The sequence below is a fragment of the Schistocerca piceifrons genome, chromosome 8 (genome assembly GCF_021461385.2).
Source record: "Schistocerca piceifrons isolate TAMUIC-IGC-003096 chromosome 8, iqSchPice1.1, whole genome shotgun sequence".
Taxonomy (NCBI): domain Eukaryota; kingdom Metazoa; phylum Arthropoda; class Insecta; order Orthoptera; family Acrididae; genus Schistocerca; species Schistocerca piceifrons.
In genome coordinates this window covers 291,478,352-291,501,061 of record NC_060145.1, presented here as the reverse complement: position 1 = coordinate 291,501,061, position 22,710 = coordinate 291,478,352, and the positions used below count along the sequence as shown (strand labels likewise).

Below are 22,710 nucleotides of genomic sequence, written 5' to 3'. Positions count from 1 at the left end.
ACCCATGACTATTAAATTTTCGTCTCCCTTCACTATCTGAATAATTTCTTTTATTTCATCATACATTTCTTCAATTTCTTTGTCATCTGCAGAGCTAGTTGGCATATAAACTTGTACTACTATAGTAGGCGTGGGCTTCATGTCTATCTTGGCCACCATAATGCGTTCACTATGCTGTTTGTAGTAGCTTACCCGCATTCCTATTTTTTTATTCATTATTAAGCCTACTCCTGCATTACGCCTATTTGACTTTGTATTCAGAATCCTGTATTCGCCTGAACTTATCATAAGAATTAATTCTGTCTCTGCTTAGTACAAATGAAATAGGTGCTTTGCATATTGGATTGAACAGATTGATGGGTGTTTCTCTTCCAATGTTAAGGGTTTTTGTTTCATTCTCTGCTTGTTCTTGATGGAGACATGAGAAAATATTGTAAAGAAGTTGTTCATAGTCACACAAAAGTGCTTAGCTTATGGAGTGGGATGAAAGAGGCAGAGACTCATTAGAGCTGCTAGTCATAAGGAGAGAAGGCAACACCACACTATCTTTAAGGAGTCAGGGCTAGAGTAAGTGTACCAACACTAATGTCATGCAAAACCAGTGGACAGCATGATGCCACACCATTCTCTGAACACATGTACTATTCAGATTATACAGTTGTCACTGCCATCTATTAATGAGGGTTACAATATAACTGCTGCTGATGCTTTGTCAATAAATGTGAAAAGCACCTTATAGATGAGAATTTATATTTTCAATTTGCCCCGATTCTTGTGTTTCATCTTAGTAAATTCCTGAAAGTTTCATGCTAATGAGCCCTTTTAGCTGAGGTGGTTACACCAAACAACACCAATTTCACAGTAGTTCATTTATTCACCTAAACACATCAAAGGCTCACAAAGAACTGACATGGTGGAACAGTCCAAAGACAATGCTCAGCATCCAAAGACGATGCTCGGAGTCTAGAGACAAACGTATATTGATGCACCACATAGACCCCCCCCCCCCTCCCTGCCACAGTAAGGAGTACTCTTGAGAGGCCGGGGGGGGGGGTTGACTAAGGCATTGGCAGGGGTGGTCCGCGGGAGCCGGACCATGGTCAGCTCGACAGCGTCATCGGGGAGCTGCGTGGGTAGATGTCATGAACCTGGAAGTCATTGAAGCACGCCGGGTATCGTACTGGGCATGCTGGTCATGCGGCGACAGGTAGGCCGGTGGTTTGCGGGCGGAACGGAGCAACGACGACGATGTCTCCAGTGGGCGTGGCGAACACACGAAGCATGTCCAGGTCGACGTCGGGTGAGAGGGGAACACATTTCACCAGGTGGCAGGGAATGGCAGAGGTTGTGTCATCATGAGCTCTGGATGAAGGGAAACACGTGACGAACAGTGTATAATTGCATAGTATTATTGAGATGTTGTGGATTATGTCCAGGAGACAGGCACAAACATCTCAAGCGAGGGCATGTTCTAGATGGGGGGGCATCAGAAACATCAACAGGGTGAGGCAGGCGACGGTGGAGAGGTCGAAGGGATCGGTGGCAAGGGCATGATCATAGGTAAGCTCGACGTGGGGAAATGTGGTCACTTGATGGAGTGCGTGAGACCGGAGTACAGGGCGAGGTCGGAGGAGAGCTCAACGATTGGAATTGGAAGTCACTCGACAGAGTGTGTGAGACCAGCGTAGCGGGTGAAGTTGGAGGAGAGCTCAACGATTGGAGCTGGAAGTCACTCGATCGAGTGTGTAAGTCCGACATGGAGGGAGTGGACAGAGCATTGTGAGCCACGATAGTGAGTGGTGTGGTCGTGGCCTGAAGGGGGGTAGAAGAAGGCTCAACACGAGTAGGCTTAAGTCTGTTGAGAGAGACTGTGACAGCTGAATCTTTCATCTGGATGTCATAGGTGTTGGCTGAGTGCCGGAGAACTCAGTACGGGCCGGTATATGGAGGTTGGAGGGGAGCACGGACAAGAGCCGTCAGAGGGGGAGAGAGGGCCGACAATGTCAATATGAATATGCTGGAAACGCCCAGGAGGGATCGAACAGGAGCCGCGGGGGAGGGGGGGGGGGGTGAAGTGTGCTTGTGTACTTTGCAGCGTTGGCACATGACGCAGGAGTGTGCCCATTGCTGGCAGTCCTTGTTGACATTTCTTCACACAAAGCACTCCACTATGAGGTGGGCGGATGCACGAACACTGGGGTGGGCTAAATTATGAAATGTGTTGAAGACAGCTTGACGGAGCGTTGTTGGAATGAGGGGGCGTAACGTACCCATACTGTCGTCACACCAGATCTTACCAGAGATGCCAGGGAAGGTGGTGCGGACAAAGTGTAGTGAAGAAGTAGAGTCTGAAATCATGTTTTGTGTTTCCTTGTTGGCGGGTTGAAGGTTAGGCAGTTCAGAGAGGTCTAACAGAGAATGGACGGCGTTGACTCATGAAAGGAAATCAACAACTACATTGTCAGCACCCATTTATGTATCTGACATCGGTGGTGAACTGAGATATGAAGTCTATGTATCTGAAGCGGCGAGGAGGCGAGTCAGCTGGCGGGTTTGTAATGGCTGCAGACAGGGGTTTGTGGTCCGTTAAAACATAGAAATGGCGTCCCTCAACATATGTCTTAAAAATGCTTAATCGCTTCGTAGACCGCAAGCAACTCCCTGTCAAATGCGGAATATTTCCGTTGTGCATTGGTGAGCTTGCGTGAGAAGAACTGCAGAGGCGAAGTTTGGCCATCAATTGTCTGGCTAAGGACCACACTGATGGCAGTATCGCTCGTGTCTGTGGTGATGAAAAGCTGCGCATTTGGATGATGATGCGCGATGGTGCATGCCGCAGCAAGAAGATTTTTGAGGGCAGTGAAAGAGTCAGCCATAGCAGGGGTCCATGGAACGGGCCGAGATCCAGACGTGTTGGTGCCTGCCAAGGCATCTGTCAGTGGAGCCTGAATCTCCGCAGCCTAAGGTAGATGTCGATGACAATAATTGACTGTCCCCAGAAAGTGGCGGAGTTCTTTGAATGACGAAGGTCTGGGTAGGTTTAGTATTGTTTGTACTTCCTCAGGGGGCGACGAAATGCCATCAGCAGAGACCTGAAAACCAAGAAAAGTGACAGCAGGTTGATGTAGCTGCAATTTGTCCTGATTGGTCTCGATGCCTGCTGCTGCGAGAGTGTTCATAACAGTTTGCACATGTCGAATGTTGTTCTCGACGGAGGACCTGAACACAAGAATGTCATCAAGATATGCAAAGCAGAATTTTAGGTCGAATAGCACTTCGTTGATGAAGCGTAGCCAGGTCTGGGTTGTGTTTTTCAGACCAAAGGGCATGAATCGAAGCTGATCAGGTTGGTGAATGCTGTCTCCTTGATGTCTTCAGGTCCCATGCGGATCTGGTGGTAGGCCCGTTTGCAGCCAGTGATAGAGAACGTGGTCGCACCTGCGAGGGAACTGGTAAAGTCAGCAATGTTGCGTATGGGGTACGTGTCTATAATTGTTCATGCATTTAGACGATGGTAGTCTTCACAAATGCGCCAGGACCCGTCTTTCTTGGGTGTCATACATGTGGATGTAGACCAGCTACTGCCAGAGGGGTCAATGACGCCGGAGCTTAGTAGTTCAGAAATCTGATTTTTAAGGTCGGAGAGATGCCCGGGACAAAGTCGACGTGGTTTACTGGAGATCAGAGGACCTGGCGTGAGGAGAAGCTTGTGAACCATGCCGTTGGTGACGACAGAAATGTTGCCGGCAGCGCGGGAGGTGGTTTGTTTACAATGTGTGGCGTGCGGGGCAGGCGAGGCGTGGTCGTGGTGTTCGGAGCCATTCGGCGGATCCAACAGGAGCCGAGGTGGCAAAGTGTGCCAGGAGTCAACACGACAAGATGGCCGCCGGCCCGAAGCAGTGGTACCATGGTCAGGTGAGCCCAGTAGAGCTTGTGAGCCGTTAGTGAGTCCACTGTCCAGGGGCACGGCCTGTGGCAGCACGGTTGCGGTGCACTGTTTGTGTTGTCAGTGGCAGTCGCACAGCGGCATGCAGGAGCCGAAGTTGCCTAGTTTGAGGTGCTGTCCGCAAGGGGCGCTGTAGGAGCCGTCAGTTCGGGAACACGTGATGCTCATCGCGCATGCGCACTTGTGTCTGGCTGAGTGTCAAACACTGCCATGTTAGGGGGGTGTGGCCCTGTGGAACTGTCGGTACACGTTATGGCAGACTTGATAGCTCATTTGCGAGGGGTAGCGGGGGGTAAGCACATGGAGGCTCAATTGCTGGGACTGCAAGCAGATTCGGCGCACTTATTGACCTTGCTTTGTCCTTGCTGTAGTGTCTGTAATTCCTTTGCTGCAGCGGAGAGCTGGAGCTGAGTTTCATGGAGCCAGAGGGAGAGCTCAAAGTTTTCCCTGCATAGGCAAGTGACATATTCAAGCTCGACAAGGCACTTGTGAGTTGTTTCTTGTAACGTCGCCGACAGAGACGAGCATGTACGGATGAGATGAGCCCGGACCGATGTATCACGGGGGGTTTGCTGACGGAGCACAGGGGAAGTGAGTCTTGGACGGGTGATGAAACACGGTGTTTTGCACTAGGTCCGGTGAAAGTTTGTGGTGTCGCAAGAAGTCAATGCCTAGTATAGGTTCGTCAATTTCGCACACTAAAAAAGTCCACTCAAGTTTGCAGTTTGCGGAGAGTGAGACGACGTGGGAAGTTGAACCCGAGCATTGTAGTTTAGTTGAATTCACAGCATGCAGTGAAGCATGATGAGGGCGGATGTTCAACGACACTGAGGACGTAGGCAGAAGCAAAACATCGGCGCCTGTGTCCACTAGGAAAAAGTATCCCAACGAAATGTCTTTAATATAAAGTCGTCCGCAATTATTCGGTTGTTCCCAGACAGAATGGAGCACTGGTGGGTGCCTGTCATGTTGTGCATAGGAGGTGGCACCTGGACCTACCTGCGATTGGCATTTGGGAAGTAGCAGGGTGGTCTGCAGTTCCGTGCTGCTTCACCAAACCATGTGTGGAAGTAACAGTATGGGTAGTGCAGTTGCATTTCCTGTGGAAAGTTTGTTGCCAGAGGTGGTGGCTGAGGTTTGGTGGCCGCAGCAGTTTCAGTTGCAGGAGGGGCGTGACCATGGGCGGACATCCCAGTTGCTTGTTTACTGCTTCCTGGAGTGAGTGGAACAGTCGGTACAGTGTGGCCCTGGCCACGTCCGGCTGCAGGACAATGAGCCTGAACCTGAGACTTGTCAGGTAGGCAGTGACTGGCGAAATAGAGCAGTGATGCATCATGTAGCTTGTCAGCAATTGTCATTCTTTGCTTGACAGGTTCGGGAGACCTCTGAGCCAGAGCAAAGCGGATGTGAGGAGATAGTTTATATGACCAGATGGCGAGGAGAGCTGGGTCAGAGAGTAGATTGTCGCTAACCAGGGCACATAGCCATCTCCAGAGCTGGGAAGGTTTGTCGTTGCCTAGTTGCTCGATGTGGAGCACTTGCCATATTGCTGCCTCAGTTGAGCGTGCAAGCCGACGTAGAACTGTCTTTTTGGCTAGAGTGTCCCTGGTAGTTGAGTTCGAGGCGTCGACCAGGTCAGCAATCAAGTCCTCCTGGTCGTGCAGGTGGTTGATGAGGCACAGAAACCTGGTTGACTCATCGAGTTTGTAATGGTCGAACACTTCAACCACAATTCTGAACCAGGTTGTTGCTCTGTCGGGATTAAATGGCGGCAGCGTCGGTAAGCATTGTAGAACGTTCAGAAGAACAGGTTGATTTGAGTTCGTTGGGGCACTGCCTGAAACGAGCTGTTGTTGTTGTAGTATTCCAGGAGATGTGGCGATGATGGCTGCTTGGGTGGCAGTGTGAAGGTGACTCGTTGTGGTTGAGCGCGATCCATTGTGACGCGGAAGGCCGGCGCGGGTGAGACACCGTAATGTGTCGTTCGTGGTTGCGGAAGCTCAACATTTGGCGGGTGTGTTCAGATTGATGTGTCACAAGAGACCGATGAGGATGAGGTACCAAGATGTGCCAAGAATGGTAGCGGAAGCTCGAATGGAGCCGGCGTGGAGGCGACAGGTGAGAAAAAGTTCAAAGTTTGAGAATGTGTGTTAGTCCATGGAAAGCTCGATGTATGATCAGAGCCAGGGCCACCTGTGTTGCAGGGAGGCTACAGAGGTACGGGCTGTCCAGAAGCACAGTGTGGGAAATGATGTCGAACGTGGGACAGAATGTGTGAATGTTCACTGTTCATAGTCACTCCACTCAAAACGGTATGCGGATAAGGTGAATGTCATGGCACAAAACACTGAGGTGTGGCAGTGGGACGGAGATGGAGGTCAGGCACACATAACAAGTTATTGTTCCTGTTGCAGGCCGAGGTATCGAAGCAGGAAGGAATGTGCTGATGCTGAACCGAGGCAGGTGCAGGCGTGGTCGGATGCTGAGGAGGCTGATCTGTGAACGAAGCAATTCCAGCCACATGGCAGGAATCTGCGTGGTACTGCACGGACTGTGGTGTGGCAAATCATTGTACTGGCAGTGGTAGGTTGTCCAACAAAGCATTTGCAGAAATTGGCATCGGTCCCACACTGCACGGAGATCCGTATGAGGTAACTGCGCCATCGATGAGGGAGGGCACATGTTGTGGAAACAAAGGCGTATGATAGCCGGTGTCATGCACACTCCTAACCTCACTTATTGTTGCAGCCTCGAAAACATCCGGCGAAATCGGCGTAATCGTCGAGTGAGAGGCATCGTGTTGCAGTCCTGGTGGGTGTACATTGCCCGCAACACGGTGCATGTCGATCACAAAATCCGTCATTAGGCGCTGGGCTGAAGTCATTGTCCGAATGCTGTGTCAATGTAATACACACAAAAATAACCAACACGGAGGTCACAGACACAGTAAAACGGCGAAAATGGAAGACGTTACAACTCGGGGTCACCAGTGAGGTAGTTATTTGGGTTGGTTACACCAAACAACACCAATTTAACAGTAGTTCATTTATTCACCCAAACACATCAAAGGCTCACAATGAACTGACATGGTGAAACAGCCCAAAGACAATGCTCAGCGACCAAAGGCGACGCTCGGAGTCTAGAGACAAACGTATATCGATGCTGGTGTCGACCTCATCGGCACCACACAGCTATCAAATTATTTGTATGGATATTACCTAAGGGTAATTGCTGGAACACATGACTGCTTTGAGTGATATTCCCTTCTGGAATGAATATGACTTAGGAAGTGATGTTAATTTGATTTTCAGTTCCTTTCCTGTTGACTTACTGAATGCTGTCTGAATGATCTGACAACTGTGTTGTCTCATGGTGTGGACACCACGAAGTGTTGTAGCAACTGTGAGTCAGTGCTGAATGCACACATGTGCAGAGATGTTCACTGCAGTAAGGGGAAAGGGGAAGAGGGGTTACTCTCCATTCTTAAACGTCCCCATATCAAAATGAGTAAAGCAACACAAGGTTCATTCACAAGAAACACTTGATGTCTCCAAATCCATAAATAAGAATTTGTGAGCTGTAGTTATGCATGAAAGAAAAGAGACTCTTGGATTTTATAATGTTTCTGATAGGGGCTGCAAGTAGAATCTGGTACCATGTTTATTTTCTCACTTCATACTGAAACAAGAGCTTTGATGCAAGAGAAGGAAATGATGTGTGTGCTCCCAGTAAAGCTATTTACTTGTGTGCTACTATCAAGTGCAGAAAAGCTCCTTAGTTCTTTTTGTGTGTGTTGCATAAATTTTGATGTCATCTCATCTTCCTTTGCAAATAGTTTCTCTTCCTACTGGAGTAATAAGAGAGTCGTCAGTCACTGGTTAATATTCTGATGACTAATGATGTAATACTGGTTCCACATGCTCCATTGGATCTGGGAACAGAGTTTCACTCTGGCTACACAACGAATGTGCGGATAGTGATATCGGCACACTGCGTCCAGAGCAAAGAATGTCTTCCTGTTTATATTCTTAGCATGTGCTGGAGTGTCTGTCAGTCAGTCAACGCAAACACATTGGGTACAGCTATTTATCATAGAGGCAACTGGAACACAAAATTCGTAGAGTACCATGCACATTTAATGAAAGCTACTGCCTTCCATGCACATGGATTTTCCAGAAGTCATACTGGGAAACATAGTTCATTTAAATTCCAAAAATTGTTATTACTGCATGAATTAGCTTTTCAGTTTTCAATGTGCTTACAACAGAAAAATGGAAATAATTGTGACAGTTACAGATTTTTGATATTATGGTTTATATCTGCAGTTGGAGCATATGAGTGTGATCAATAACTACACTGTAGTTCAGAAATGTGAATAAAATCAATTGAAATATACACTGATCAACCTGAACATTATGACTGCCTACCTAATAATTCATATGTCCATCTTTGGCATGGACAACAGCTTCAATGTGTTGTGGCATCAAAGCACCACAGTTTGCCGCCTGTGCTGTTTTACCAGTCTGTTCAGCCTACAACATCTGACATCTGTAATAAGGTGTGGCCTCCCAACCCCACAATGTCTGAAAGTGCTTTCACCTTGACTTCACCACATGTTGAAAACACTCACCACAGTACTCCTCAAACACTCGACAGGTTGCTGGAGGGAGTCACACAAAAGTCATCTAATTCCCGTAAATTCCGGAGAGGGGGGCCATGAGCTCTGATGTGATGTTCAATCACCCCCCAGATGTGAAACTCGCTACTTTGTTCCTCAGACCAGTCCATCGGTGCTGGCCTTCTGACATGGAACATAAGCTTTCTGAAAAATGCTGCTGTCATCATAAAAAATGATCGTCATGAAGGAGTGTATGTCACTTGCGACTGGTGTACGATGCTCCTTGGCCATTATGGTACTTTGCAAGAGCTCCACTGGACCCATATGAATGTTCCCCACAGCATAATGAAATCACTACCAGTTTCTCTCCATCCTGCAGTACAAGTGTCAAGGAGCTGTTGCCCTGGCAGATGACAGATTTGCGCCATGCCATCTGCATGATGAAGAAGGTACTGGGATTCATCAGAACGTGCAACACTCTGCCAATTCTCCAATGGTCATGTCCCTATTTCAGTCATAGTCACCAATGTTGTGGTGTTGAGATTGGCACATGCATGGGTTATCAGCTGCAGAGGCTCATTTTTAGGAGTGTTCAGTGCATTGTGTTCAGACACACGTGTACTCTGCCCAGCAGTAAAGTCTGATGTTAGTTCCACCACAGTTTGCCGCCTGTCCTGTTTTACCAGTCTGTTCAGCCTACAACATCTGACATCTGTAATAAGGTGTGGCCTCCCAACCCCACAATGTCTGAAAGTGCTTTCACCTTGACTTCACCACATGTTGAAAACACTCACCACAGTACTCCTCAAACACTCGACATGTTGTGCAGTTTCCAAAATACCAGTGCCAAGCCTCCAGATTATCACATCCTGCCCTAGTTCATACTCAAATAGATCACACACCTTCTCCATTCTACACATGAACAGCATGCTCACTGATATTACACGCACCATGCATGTGGCTGACTAGCACACATTCCTCACCAGCTGATGCTGCTATTACCTGGAGGGGTTTATATCTATAGCAGGTTGGTGGTCATAATGTTGCAGTTTATCAGTTCTAGCCACCACTGGGTCAATAAGAAAAACACAATCAAAGCAGATCTTCAGTGCCACTGAGGTGACATCTTTGCTTCTGAAGCGAGGGCTGATGTGTGTCACAGTTCCAGTCTCACTGAAGACCAGATTCTTTAGGCATTTCATGACAGAGTTGCAGTCAGTCAGATCCAAAGTCAATAAATTAATTATAACTATCATATGCCAAACTTGCACACTGTTGCAGTTTGATGTAGGACAACAAATCAACACAAACTGAATAATATCTTATTCATTTGTGCAGTTATAGGCATGAACACATTAAAGTACTTTCTGTTTTATTGAAACATACTGTCAGAAGCTGAATTACAGTTCTTAGAAGTTGGTAACAAATACCAGCTGCAATGGACACAAGCCTGGAGAGGGTTTCGAAGTATACAACATCTTTATTGAGCCACCAGCTGCAAAATGTTATATCTACAATGCCCTTTGCCCAAGGAGATTTGTTTTCTTACAGCTCAACCACCAATTTCCTCTTAAGATGTTAACAAAAAGACGTCATAACTAGGCACCAGTAACAATACTGCATAGGAATTTCCAATAAGCAAAATAGTCATATTCAAGATAAAATGCAGTAATAGTCACCCCTTTGATTATTGTTGCTTTCAGTTATAGCTTGTTGTACTCCTACACCCAACTACTGAATCTTGTCGATTGAGTGCAAGTTGCATACTACTGTTAAATGGTCACAGTTCATCACATATGGCAGTTATTGAAACTGCCTGAATATTGAAACTCAGTCATGACAGAACAAACGACATTTCTTGAAAAAGTAAAATCTGTTGCTGACATGTTTTGCAAGCAGTCACTCAGAACAGTGCAAGTGTTCTGAGCTCCTTTTCTGCCTTCACACATCTGTTGAATCCAGAGCAAACAATATGTTGCAAATGTTAGACTTTTCTCCACTTGTGACACCATTTTACAACTCTTGAATAACATTCATAAGTTTCAATCATGCAAAATCCAATATCTGACTGTAAAAAAAGTACTTCAAATTAGAAAATGACAGTTGATAAACACAATCATAGCATCATGTTCACCTGGTCGTAGGATGCCTGACAAAGTTGGTGAGTGGTGTGTGGCCAGTAGCTGCCTGCCTGGGGCTGCTGTAGGGTGAGGAAACTACTGAGAGTAAACTTGGTTTTGACACAGCTACAACCTGTGTGATGGAATTGTTGTGGAGATTGCTGGTATTACAGGAGGGTTGGAAAATAAAGGGAACTATTTTTGAACTCCATTAGGCTGACTACTTTTGCAGACAACTGAAATGCATTTAAAAAAAAATGGAATGGAGTGGATTCAATCTTGCAACTTGTGTGATGTCTACCGCTAGACTACAAGCTGTTACAGCCTTGCAGTCACTTAAGGAAATGACTACACTTCCTCCAGACACTCCTGCATTCTATAGTGCTGCCACATTGTACATATCACCAAGCTTAAAATTCTGAGGAGTGATGGACTTTATTGGCTACCTTAAGTCAACAAATCAGACCTAGCCTCTGCGGCGGCTAGCCAGCGATCAATTTTTTGTCTAAGGCTGTGCATATGGGCATCCACATAAATGCAGTAATTGTTAAAGACATAACATTGTTTCACAGCAGTCAGCCATGTCACACTACAATGGGATAAATAAAAGGTTTAGTGGAACTGCAAGAAATCAGTTCCAGAAGTGTATGAGAATTCTGTAAAGAAAAAAAAACTCAGTATTGATATTCCAGGTATGTGTGTGGCGCAGGGAGGGGGGGGGGGGGGGGGGTCAAGAGGCTCCTCTTGCACACAACTGTGGCTGTATGCTGAACTAATGCTTTAGACACTAGAAACCAGTATTCTATACTTAATATACTAAACTTTTCATGTGAAAGGATAAAACTTATTACACAAAACTACTTAAAATTTAAGTGTAGCTCCCTTATTCAACTTTCTGTGAATCAGTATGTTGGCAGAAGTTTTTACTATAGTTTTTCCTAATTCTCCATAAATTTGTTGTATAGGTAAAGGCCTACTTTCTCAACAATTTTTCCGAATATTAAGGATGGTATGTTTACATAGAGACTAGTGTACATCTGAGGTCAGGGAGTATATTGCAGAGTTTCAGTAAAAAAATTAGTACTTTCAAATCAGGAGAACCACTGATAAATTTGACTTTACTTTGAATACCATTGTTAAAGAGCAGAAACATTACCAAATTGTCTGCAGTGTTTCTCTATAGCAAAGTAAATAAATTCACATATTTCTTAATTGTTAGAAGCTGCCAGTAAGAATAAGTGGAATGCAACGCCAGTAAGAGTTCACATGATTATGAATCATACCACTTGAAAGTTACCACAAGAGGCTTGAAGCACCACATATTGTGCTGTAAATACAGTAATTCTGTGATTTCACCTCCTGAGGAGTGAGGTGTAATGATCTCACACTTTCAGGTAGCCACCAAAAAGATATGACAAGTTCTCAGTACTGGAATGGACATGTGTCAAAATTTCCTTCAGAAATCACACCAGAACATACGGATAGCTCGTGCTAAATTCTTTGATGAAATGTAATGTGTGTGACAGTTTGCAAGCTGAGTAGAAGGGGTAAACTCTAAGCTTCTTTGAACTCCGTGTGTTTGGTATGTTGCCATTTTTTTTACAAAAACTTGTGGCCTTCAGAAGACCAGTATGTAAGCATAAATGATCTATCACTTTCAAGCAATGGAACTTTGAAAAGCATGAGTTTGCGTGGTGAAAAATTGCACAAAGCTAGGGACACAGCTACATATCTAATAGAAAGCACAGAACTAATAATTTATTAGAAGAAAGAGAGAGAGAGCTGTTTTAAATATCCTCTGATCTTCCCTTTTGTGTTCTCATAGTTATATGGACCAAAATAAACAATGAGCTGTTTTTTAATAGCCATTTGCACATTTCCAAGGGTGTCTGCAGTAGGGGCACATCCTGCCCACAAGAGAGCACGACAGGAAGACAAAGCAGACAGGCCACTTCAACAGCATACATCACAACCATTTGGAGGCAGAACAAAAGCAAACAGGCAACATCAGCTTCAACCAAGAAGGCATACACCACGACTACAGCGAAGAAGGCATACACCACGACTACAGCGAAGAGGACATTCACTGCATCCAAAAGGGAACAGCATACATCGCAAGAGGAAGCATGCCATGCTGCAACAGAACCAGGAGCTGAGAGACACAAAAAATGAAAAGTGATGTCATTCCATACGAGAAAAAAACAGTAAAAAAAGAATACAGTTAATCAAAGAAAAGGGAGTTGGTGGCAAATCCTCCAAACATTGTGTGTAGATGATGTGGTTGGAGGAAATACGAGAAAAAAGATTGGTGTGTGTGTGTGTAACATAAGTCTAGGTGGTAAATATCAGGTGACATGTATGTAAATCGAAGTCTCACTATAGAGAGTGGAAAACAGCAGAAGTGTGTAGAAAACAAAACTTTTATTATTCTTCGCTAGCCACCTGACAGTAACATTCACTTACATTGTGCAACTCAGTAGGGAAGAGTAGTACACAGAAAAACAGGTTTTTGTTGATTTTGTAGAAATTATTTCTTAAAGGACAAAATGGCTGTATTTATTCATTTTTATTTATTTATTTGTCCATATTTAAACATTTGCATGCAATTGATGTCATGATGAGTAATGTACAACAGTTTTTATAAACTATGGTTGACATGTTAAGAAATATAACTATAGTACCATGCATAACTAAAGTACACACTGTAAAAGAACATACATAATAAAACAATGCAGTTGACACATAAAGATTTCTCCACATGGTTAACAGTTAAATATGGAACTAAAAATTGTTAAGTTACTTGCTAAGTTTCACATAATAAAAGAACAGCGAACATTCACAAAAAATTTCTTGATGCAGTTAGTACTAGAATGTGATCTGAACATTATTTAGTACTTGCATATTCATTATATATGTAGAACAAGAGATAAGAATAGAGAAAAAAAGTACAGGAAGAGGTATTTATTTATTTGTCCATGAGAGATGGTTGGTACACAGAATGTACATAAGATGTTGGACATCATTTACCACAGTATTGTTTCTATCATTTTAACATCATTAATCTCTTATGGTTACACTACTTATTATTGGTACATTATTTGTATTTGTTCAGTGGTTACACAATGTTACTATGGTTTCAGTGGATAAGACTGGTACATTATTATTCATATTGGCACATTATTATTTACCAAAATACTCTTTCAGACTGTAGAAGTAGGGATCAATTAGATACTCCTTTGCTGAAGCTTTGAACCCCACTGTGTTATTTATTGATTGTATGTTCCTTAGTAGTTCCCTGAATATCTTTTTTCCAAGGTGTAGAACTCCATTTTGGCAGAGCTTAGGTTTTGTATGATGCATATGGGAATCCAATTTTTGCCTTGTGATGTAGGTGTGAACATCTTCATTTTTGAGGAAGAGTGCTGGATTTTCAGTCGCATACTGCTGTATGAATGCTATGGTTTCATACGTATATGAAGGCATGGAAGTAAGAGGATTTGCAGTTTTCTGAAGAGTGGCTTGCAAGATTTTCTGTGTATGGCACCTTCTATGATTTTATTTTGCTAACAGATTTTCTTCCACACCCACAACCCTGTAATGTTTTCCATTATCACTGTACCCTAAAGCATTTTTTCATCACTTCCCAAACTGCACATGCTCTGACTTCTGAGCCACACACAACAGATGGCTATGTGGCCACATGGTTGTTGGTGCAGCATATCATGCTCCTAATTTTTCCCACCAATAATTATAATTATCCCTATTGAACACATCTCCTTCCTCATTCTCATATACTTTCGCATTTCATTTTACATGACTACCCATGCCATACACCCCCCAACCAAAGCCAACCTAATCCCAACATTGAACCTTGTCTTTCTCAGTTCACCCCACCATCCATCTGTGACTCTCTGCCCCATCTAACCATCCCTGGTCACCTTACAGGAATTCATTACCTCCATCTCAGCCTCACCATTCTTCCCCGTGCCCCTTCCCAAGAACACCAACATTGCAGCAGAAGAAAAGACTGCCATACACAGCCTGAAAACAAATCCTGACCTAATCATCCTAGCTGCACACAAAGGTTTCACCACTGTCATTACGAACTGCAGTGACTACCTGACAGGAGGCCTTTGCCAATCATCTCACTACTCCATCTATAAATCCAGTCAGAATGATTCCATCCCAGAAGTCCACATAACCTCTAGTGCCTGCTTAAAGCATTGGATCCTTTGCAGAACCTCTATGACACCCAACACCTCCTCATTCTAAATGATGCAATACACTTTTTTCTCTGCCAATTTCAGTTGAAAAAATGCGGAATTTGTTGTGGCACATGGTGGAATAATCTCACTTCAGTCCCTTCAGTTTCATGAAGTTCCGATACATGGTGGTGCTATACATAGTCTTCAGAATGGCATCTGAAAGAGTGGTGCATTCCAAGCAGATAGCTGTCATCAAGTTTCTTTTAGCAGAAAACCAGAGCAGCACAGATATTATAGGCACTTGCAGAACGTCTACAGAGCCTTGGCAGTGAGTTATTGGGCAAGGCATCTGTCATCATCGCAAGTTCAGGCAAACCTATCTGATCTCCCATGTGCCAAATGGTCATGCACACCTGTGAGCTGCCCAGTCCATCCACCCAGCCCTTCTTATTCCAGTCCTGTCACAGGCTTATCCTCTCCCATCAGAGTCCAGGTCACCTGTGAAAGCAGCCATGTCATATACTTGCTCTGCTGCAATCATGGCACACCTGCACAGCTATTTATATTGGTATTACCAGCCCCAGAACTATAATATTTATGAACAGGGGCAAAAACTTGATAGTGCCCCCCCCCCCTCGAACATTTGAGATAAGACATCAAAATCTAAAAATAAAAAAAAAATCAATTTTTCAAAAATGTGTTCATTTTGTAGTGTACATCTTTCTGAAAAGTTTGATATAAAAAACATATATCTCCAAGGAAATGTAAGACATGGTATTTGGCCTTAAGTGTACCATAATGCAAGGCCACACCTTTTCACACAGCATTCTTGTTTCACACGTCACTGTATTTCGCTCTGTGGAATTCTAACGGGTATATTTTGTAGTGGAAGCCATCAAACCTATATTTAGGACAGTGGAAATTATCACAATTAATATTGGGTGGGGTTATTTGTGACCAGGAGAATAAGAACTCTTCAGAAAAATTGTGCTCTTTGTTGCCTATTAACTGATAACTTTCTCTTTTGACGTAAAATTAAATATAGGAAACATAAAGACAGTAAAGACAAGAGTCAAGCAAGACAGTACACATTTCTTCAATCCTTGGGTCTCAGCATCTTTTCTCTCAAATCTTGCTGCAGCTTTACACAGCCTGCTTTCCTTTCTGCAAAAGAATCTAGTGCCTCATCAAAGTTCGTCAACCATTGTGCTACATGAAAAATCAAAATGTCACTGTCTAATACTGAAAAAGCTTTTAATACAAATAGTATCCAAGACTGGCATGGTTTCTCGATTTGATTATGTCTGTTTTGTGAAAAAGAGAGACCTTTCTAATATTGCAGCTATTGTAACACATGCCATAGACACAAGACTGTTTTGGCACAAATGGTCATTTTTATCTACAACATTTACATTAATAATACGAGAGAATATCATTCATGAAATACCAATATCAAATGCCTATCAGGCTTACTACAAGCAAAAAGTTTTATGTTAGGAAATAGTTTCACATTTCCTTCATATGCTTCAGTTTCTCAAAAATGAGATTGAAAAGTAGTAGTAGTACAAAATTTTTATATAAATCTAGAATCATCACTGTCTTCCATAGAATTTGTGTGATGTTCCCGTTTCTTCTCCTTCCTCATTCTAACAAATAATCTTGCTGTCACTAATTCTGGAACTATGCCTGCCATTGTCAAAACTTATTCTCTGGTAAACTTCACTAACCCTGTCAAAATAACCGATTTAGTTTTCCCACATTTATTCTCCAGTTAGGCATTACTACGTGTTCATACAATACATTTTCCGTGCATTTCAAGAATAGAATGAAGTAGCTGCTAACAATGTACAACTGGCCCTCAGTAGTGTAACGATCTGGCAAAATTTTTTTGTCAAAATTTCATTTTTTTGGACACACCGAGAAGATACTATGTAATCTTTCTTGCCTGTTATTCCTGTTAGTCATTTATTTCCGCTCTGGTAGTCTGAATCTACAGATTTTATAATAATAATGACAATGCTTATTGTTCACACGCACAGTCAACCAAATAAACAAACAGCTATTGGCATTCACCTGTTTGGGTTAATTTGGCTCAGCTCGTATAGTCCCACTCCCTTTTGTCATTGGGAAAGTTTTTTATTTCTAGATGTGGTGGGGATCTCCCTGACAAAGACATCATGTACACTATGCACACATTCAAAAGTCAATGTATGCTTCATTCAGAAATCAACTTAAAATGTGTTCGTAAACCAACAGGGATGCATTTCAAAATCATATGAACAATCAATAGACCAACATGCGCTGCATGCTAGGTGCTTTGTGAAACAAGTTTTTTTTTCTTCAAGAATATGAATTTGGTGCCCCCTGAAATTGCCACCTGGGGCAGATACCCCAGCTTGTCCCCCTCCCCTCTAGATATGGACCTGGATATGACTACCAACTACCTGTCCACCAAGATGAAAGGGCATGGACAAACTGATCAAAAGCAAAGTAGACCGCCCTGTGGCACAACATGCAGCTGAACATAACATGCTCGAGTTCAGTAGCTGCTTGACAACCTGAGCTACCTGGATTCTTCCCTTCTTCTTACTACACATCCTCCACTCCCAAAATACTTTATTTTCCTATGTTAAAAAATGGTTCGGATTACTGTTATTCTGATTGATTACAACATTCAATGAGCATTTAAAGCCAACATTCTCACAAAATATTTGTTATTTATATGTAATTAAAGCTTACAAACCATTAAATATCAAGATCTGGTCATATGGTCGAAAACACACTGTTATTGGTTGCTGCTCTGGTGATGTCACAGACTAGGAGTAAGACAAACCTGTACTTGTGTTAAAAATAATGTTATCCAAAGTTCCGAGGTTTTAATGTACTTTTACAGCAAACAGTTTAGCTATTTAGCAATGGAAAATTCAATTACAACTTGTAAGTAACAACAGAAAGGATTGTGAACGTTAATAGTGGAAGCCTTGCAAAAATTGATGCGTTTATGCTTCGCCCAATTAGAGCAGTGATATGTGCTACTTTTCCCTGTTGCCTGCACCATTGTTAAACTTGCTCAAAACTAAGGAATTGTAGAGCTTTTGCAAAAGGGTTCATGTATTATAACTAGACTGTCGATTATCAGTCGTGAACTACGATCCAAAGCACAAATTCTTGGTAAAACTTAGTGCTGATTTCCTATGAAGAAGATACTCTTGTCAGGTGTTCCGTAATGCAACAGGTAGTACATTCGACTGCAGTGTAAGAGGTCACATTTTCAAATCCTGGAAGGGTCATATATTTTTTAAAGTTTCACACAAAATATGAAAATAGCATTAGCAAGAACTGATTGTAGCACTTGTTTCAGTTGTGGGGATGTTTTATATACAGCCTGACATTGGTCTTAATCTGAGAAATGGACAACAGAGGATACACTCATTTATTTTGCGACCAAACAATTCACTTTTTTTAGAAGGCATTGCTAGTAGAGAAGATATAACCATATGCCCACAGTTCAACAAGGTACAGGACAATAAGGTTATACAGAGAGATATAGAGTATGTACCACATTCAGGTGACACAAATGTAAGGGCTGAAGTTTTTGTGAGTGTAAACTAATGTTAGCATCTGAAGCAGACTTACTTCATCTTAATGTAAGATGATGAAACTGCAACAGTTTAAACAATAAATATCCTAGTTAGACAGTATGAAGATAAAAACATAGTTTCTAATACTTTAAAAAGTGTGTGGTCACATTAACAAGAAAATATATTTTTGAACATGATGTATGCGAACAGCAATTGCAAATGTAAGGGCGTGTAAACAGCAAGGAAAACACAATAATATCCTGTTTCTGGTCGGCGTGATGAAGTTTTTTAATTATGATTTTTTGTACATATGAGAGGACTGTCAAGTCACTTTACAAATAAGTTAAAGTGTTCTTTTGAGTTAGGTTTGGGCCAGCAGTCTACGGACATCACCTTATAAAATTCGACACTTCAGCACTCTAAAAACTGAGTTACTGAATAATTGAGGTGTAGTCATGTAAAACAATAATTTTCACAAGAAGAGCATATCTTGAAGATAAGTTAATGTTAACTTCACAATGCAACACAGTTTTAATTCAGTTAGTGAACTTGTGGATCATTGTGATGACAATTTGCTGATACAGTGCAACCACATTTATGCAACTTCTCATTCTCTGGAACACTCAAAAACTATTTTTCAGGAGTCTTTGTAGATGTATTTGTACAGCATGGCACTACACACCATTTGTAACCCATTTTCTGAAACATGAACTCCAAAACAAGACATCACAGTGAATCAGCATTATGACAGTAGCAAAAGCGAATTAGCTAGCAACGTCACAGGCATCACGAAAATCAAATGGAACATTTTAGCCAGCGTTCAAATTGTTTGAATTTCAGTTCCATTTTTATAAAAGAATACTGAAATTTAAGAAAAAAAAGTATGTTCGGATCATAAAATATCATTTAAAAGAATTTCCAGAAAACAGTCAAATACCCTATTATCTTGGTCTCAACTTACGGTAACGTGCTGCCCCCACACCCTCCACCCTCCACCCAACAGTTATCACCTCTTCTGTCCTGTCACCTCCATATTCACATCGCCTCATGCTCACTGTGTGTGTCCTCTACCACGTACCAACCCGTCTTTCCCCCCTTCCCTGCTCCCCCCCCCCCCCAAAAAAAAACATCCTTCCCCCACAGCACAGCTCCCAACACTCAACACTGTGCCTGACAGTCTTTGTGCCCCAGACTGCTTCAATGCAACATGACAGTTGAATTCTGGTCCGAGCTGCCCAAGAAAGCAGTCGTGTGTGTGAGGTGTGCCTGCTTGTGCGAATGATGGCTGCATTCCTTTCTGTTCTGAAGAACGCTTTGGCCAAAACCTATATCTAAAGATTTGTGCCTGTTTGCAACTCAACATGTCATCTTTATGGTGGGTAGCAATCTAGCCTTCTTCCAAAATAGGCCTTAAAGCTGATTACAGTGTAACTAATAAAACATGTAATCAGCACACTACAAAGAAAATTGTACACATTAATAACTCAGCCATATTAACAAATTGTATTTTAAACAGTTTGTGTATTCGTATTAGGACAGCCGAAGACAGCAGCCGGTAGGACAGTACAGGAAATAAACATAGCCAGTTTTAGCCAATGGGAGTGAAGCATATACATTTAACACAAAAAACACTCAAACACTGAGAGTTGATCAGATTGGGGTGAAAACATAATTATCACTATTATGAGAGCAGAAGAAGACAAAAAAAGCTAGAGGAGGGAAGAACAAACAGCCGAGCAAATGGATAATAGATGGTCCAACGAAATTCTCGTGGTTGGAGTCCAACAGATATGAAAAAACCCAGGTAATGACGTGCACCGACATCTGTATTTGCGAATTGCTGTGACGTATGATGTAAAGAGCACAGTCTACTGATCATATATTAAGTGTTCTTCCCATTCCATCCACACACTGAATGGCATGAAATGACCGCTTGTATCTCTGTGCAAGCTATTATTTGCCTGATTTTATCTTTATGATTTCTCTAAGTTAGCTATGTAGTGGGCTGCGAAATACTGGTACTTTCTATTGCGCAAGATAGTTCTTGATATTTTCAAAGTAATTCATATGGGATGTATGACACTTAGTTTTCTAGCGTATGCAAATTAAGATTTTTCAACACTTACATCAACAGTCTTGCCAGTCAAATATAAGAACATTCATACTGCCCACCTGGAAGGTGGATACATGACATTAGATAAAATGTTTGTGCTTTTAGCAGAAACATCTTATGTGCACAATTTGCAATTTAAAAAAAGGTACACTACAAGTAAGACAATGCACTACAATCTTCCCCTTTGAATGTTCTCCACTCAAAATATTCAATATTTGCTAGCATCCTTTAGACAAGTAGCTTGAAGCATCTGGGTATAACCATGATTCTACACCTTTCCCTGCAAAAATTTGCCATCCTCTTAGCACAGTCAGTTTCTGTAAACATTGCAGTCATTTGGATGATAAGAGAGTGATATAACCTTAAAACTGACTGCAGTTAAAATATTTATCATGATAAAAGGAGCAACTTTCAAGTTCTGCTCTTTAACATAGATTTTAAGTCTCTAGGACACATAATGTTCCATTACCAATGTGTAGCAACTACCTTTTAATAGTGTCCCAGAATACCTATAGCACACTGATGTGAGGTGCATACATACACACAACAGAAAAAGTAGTGTCAATGTGCCGCATACCAGTTCAATATAGGTGAATGGGTGCCTTCCCCTTATTTTACATGTTGTTCTAACCAGGAATATCCACTAAAGTTTAATCACTTTAATATTGTCTTACATGGTGGTGTGAACTAGAGATACAGATAAGCTAATGAATAATTCTATGCTACTGCTGAAAATAGCCTTCCATCCACTATGACAGATGAAGCAGCTACAGCAGAAAATATCTTTAGAGTTGGAGTGATACATCTATAACACTCGAAAGATTCTACAGAGAGAATTTTAGAACATGTTTTTTGCTCGCGTATCATGTCGTTTTTGGAAACCCAGAATCTACTCTGTAGGAATCAACATGGATTCCGGAAACAGCCATCGTGTGAGACCCAACTCGCTTTATTTGTTCACGAGACCCAGAAAATATTAGATACAGACTCCCAGGTAGATGCTATTTTCCTTGACTTCCGGAAGGCGTTTGATACAGTTCCGCACTGTCGCCTGATAAACAAAGTAAGAGCCTACAGAATATCAGACCAGCTGTGTGGCTGGATTGAAGAGTTTTTAGCAAACAGAACACACCATGTTGTTATCAATGGAGAGACGTCTATAGACGTTAAAGTAACCTCTGGTGTGCAACAGGGGAGTGTTATGGGACCATTGCTTTCCACAATACATATAAATGACCTAGTAGATAGTGTCGGAACTTCCATGAGGCTTTTCACGGATGATGCTGTAGTATACAGAGAAGTTGCAGCATTAGAAAATTGTAGCGAAATGCAGGAAGATCTGCAGCGGATAGGCACTTGGTGCAAGGAGTGGCAACTGACCCTTAACATAGAAAATGTAATGTATTGCGAATACATAGAAAGAAGGATCCTTTATTGTATGATTATATGATAGCGGAACAAACACTGGTAGCAGTTACTTCTGTAAAATATCTGGGAGTATGCGTGCGGAACGATTTGAAGTGGAATGATCACATAAAATTAATTGTTGGTAAGGCGGGTACCAGGCTGAGATTCATTGGGAGAGTCCTTAGAAAATGTAGTCCATCAACAAAGGAGGTGGCTTACAAAACACTCGTTCGACCTATACTTGAGTATTGCTCATCAGTGTGGGACCCATACCAGATCGGGTTGACGGAGGAAATAGAGTAGATCCAAAGAAGAGCGGCGCGTTTCGTCACAGGGTTATTTGATAAGCGCGATAGCGTTACGGAGATGTTTAGCAAACTCAAGTGCCAGACTCTGCAAGAGAGGCGCTCTGCATCACGGTGTAGCTTGCTCGCCAGGTTTCAAGAGGGCGCGTTTCTGGATGAGGTATCGAATATATTGCTTCCCCCTACTTATACCTCTCGAGGAGATCACAAATGTAAAATTAGAGAGATTCGAGCGCGCACGGAGGCTTTCAGTCAGTCGTCCTTCCCGCGAACCATACGAGACTGGAACAGAAAAGGGAGGTAATGACAGTGGCACGTAAAGTGCCCTCTGCCACACACCGTTGGGTGGCTTGCGGAGTATAAATGTAGATGTAGATATAGAACATGGGCAGCCTTGTCAAAAAATTAGGAATGT

At 42.6% G+C, this 22,710-nt stretch overlaps 1 protein-coding gene across 1 annotated transcript in view; it reads left to right on the top strand.

Annotated features, from left to right (window-relative positions):
- Positions 1-13,520, top strand: part of LOC124712279 (neurofilament medium polypeptide-like) — a 74,970-nt gene extending 61,450 nt beyond the window's left edge. The window contains exon 5 of the mRNA XM_047242573.1: positions 12,569-13,520. Coding sequence (XP_047098529.1) covers positions 12,569-12,863 — 295 coding nt within the window. The 3' untranslated portion in view covers positions 12,864-13,520. The remainder of the gene's footprint in view (positions 1-12,568) is intronic.
- Positions 13,521-22,710: the final 9,190 nt, after the last annotated feature.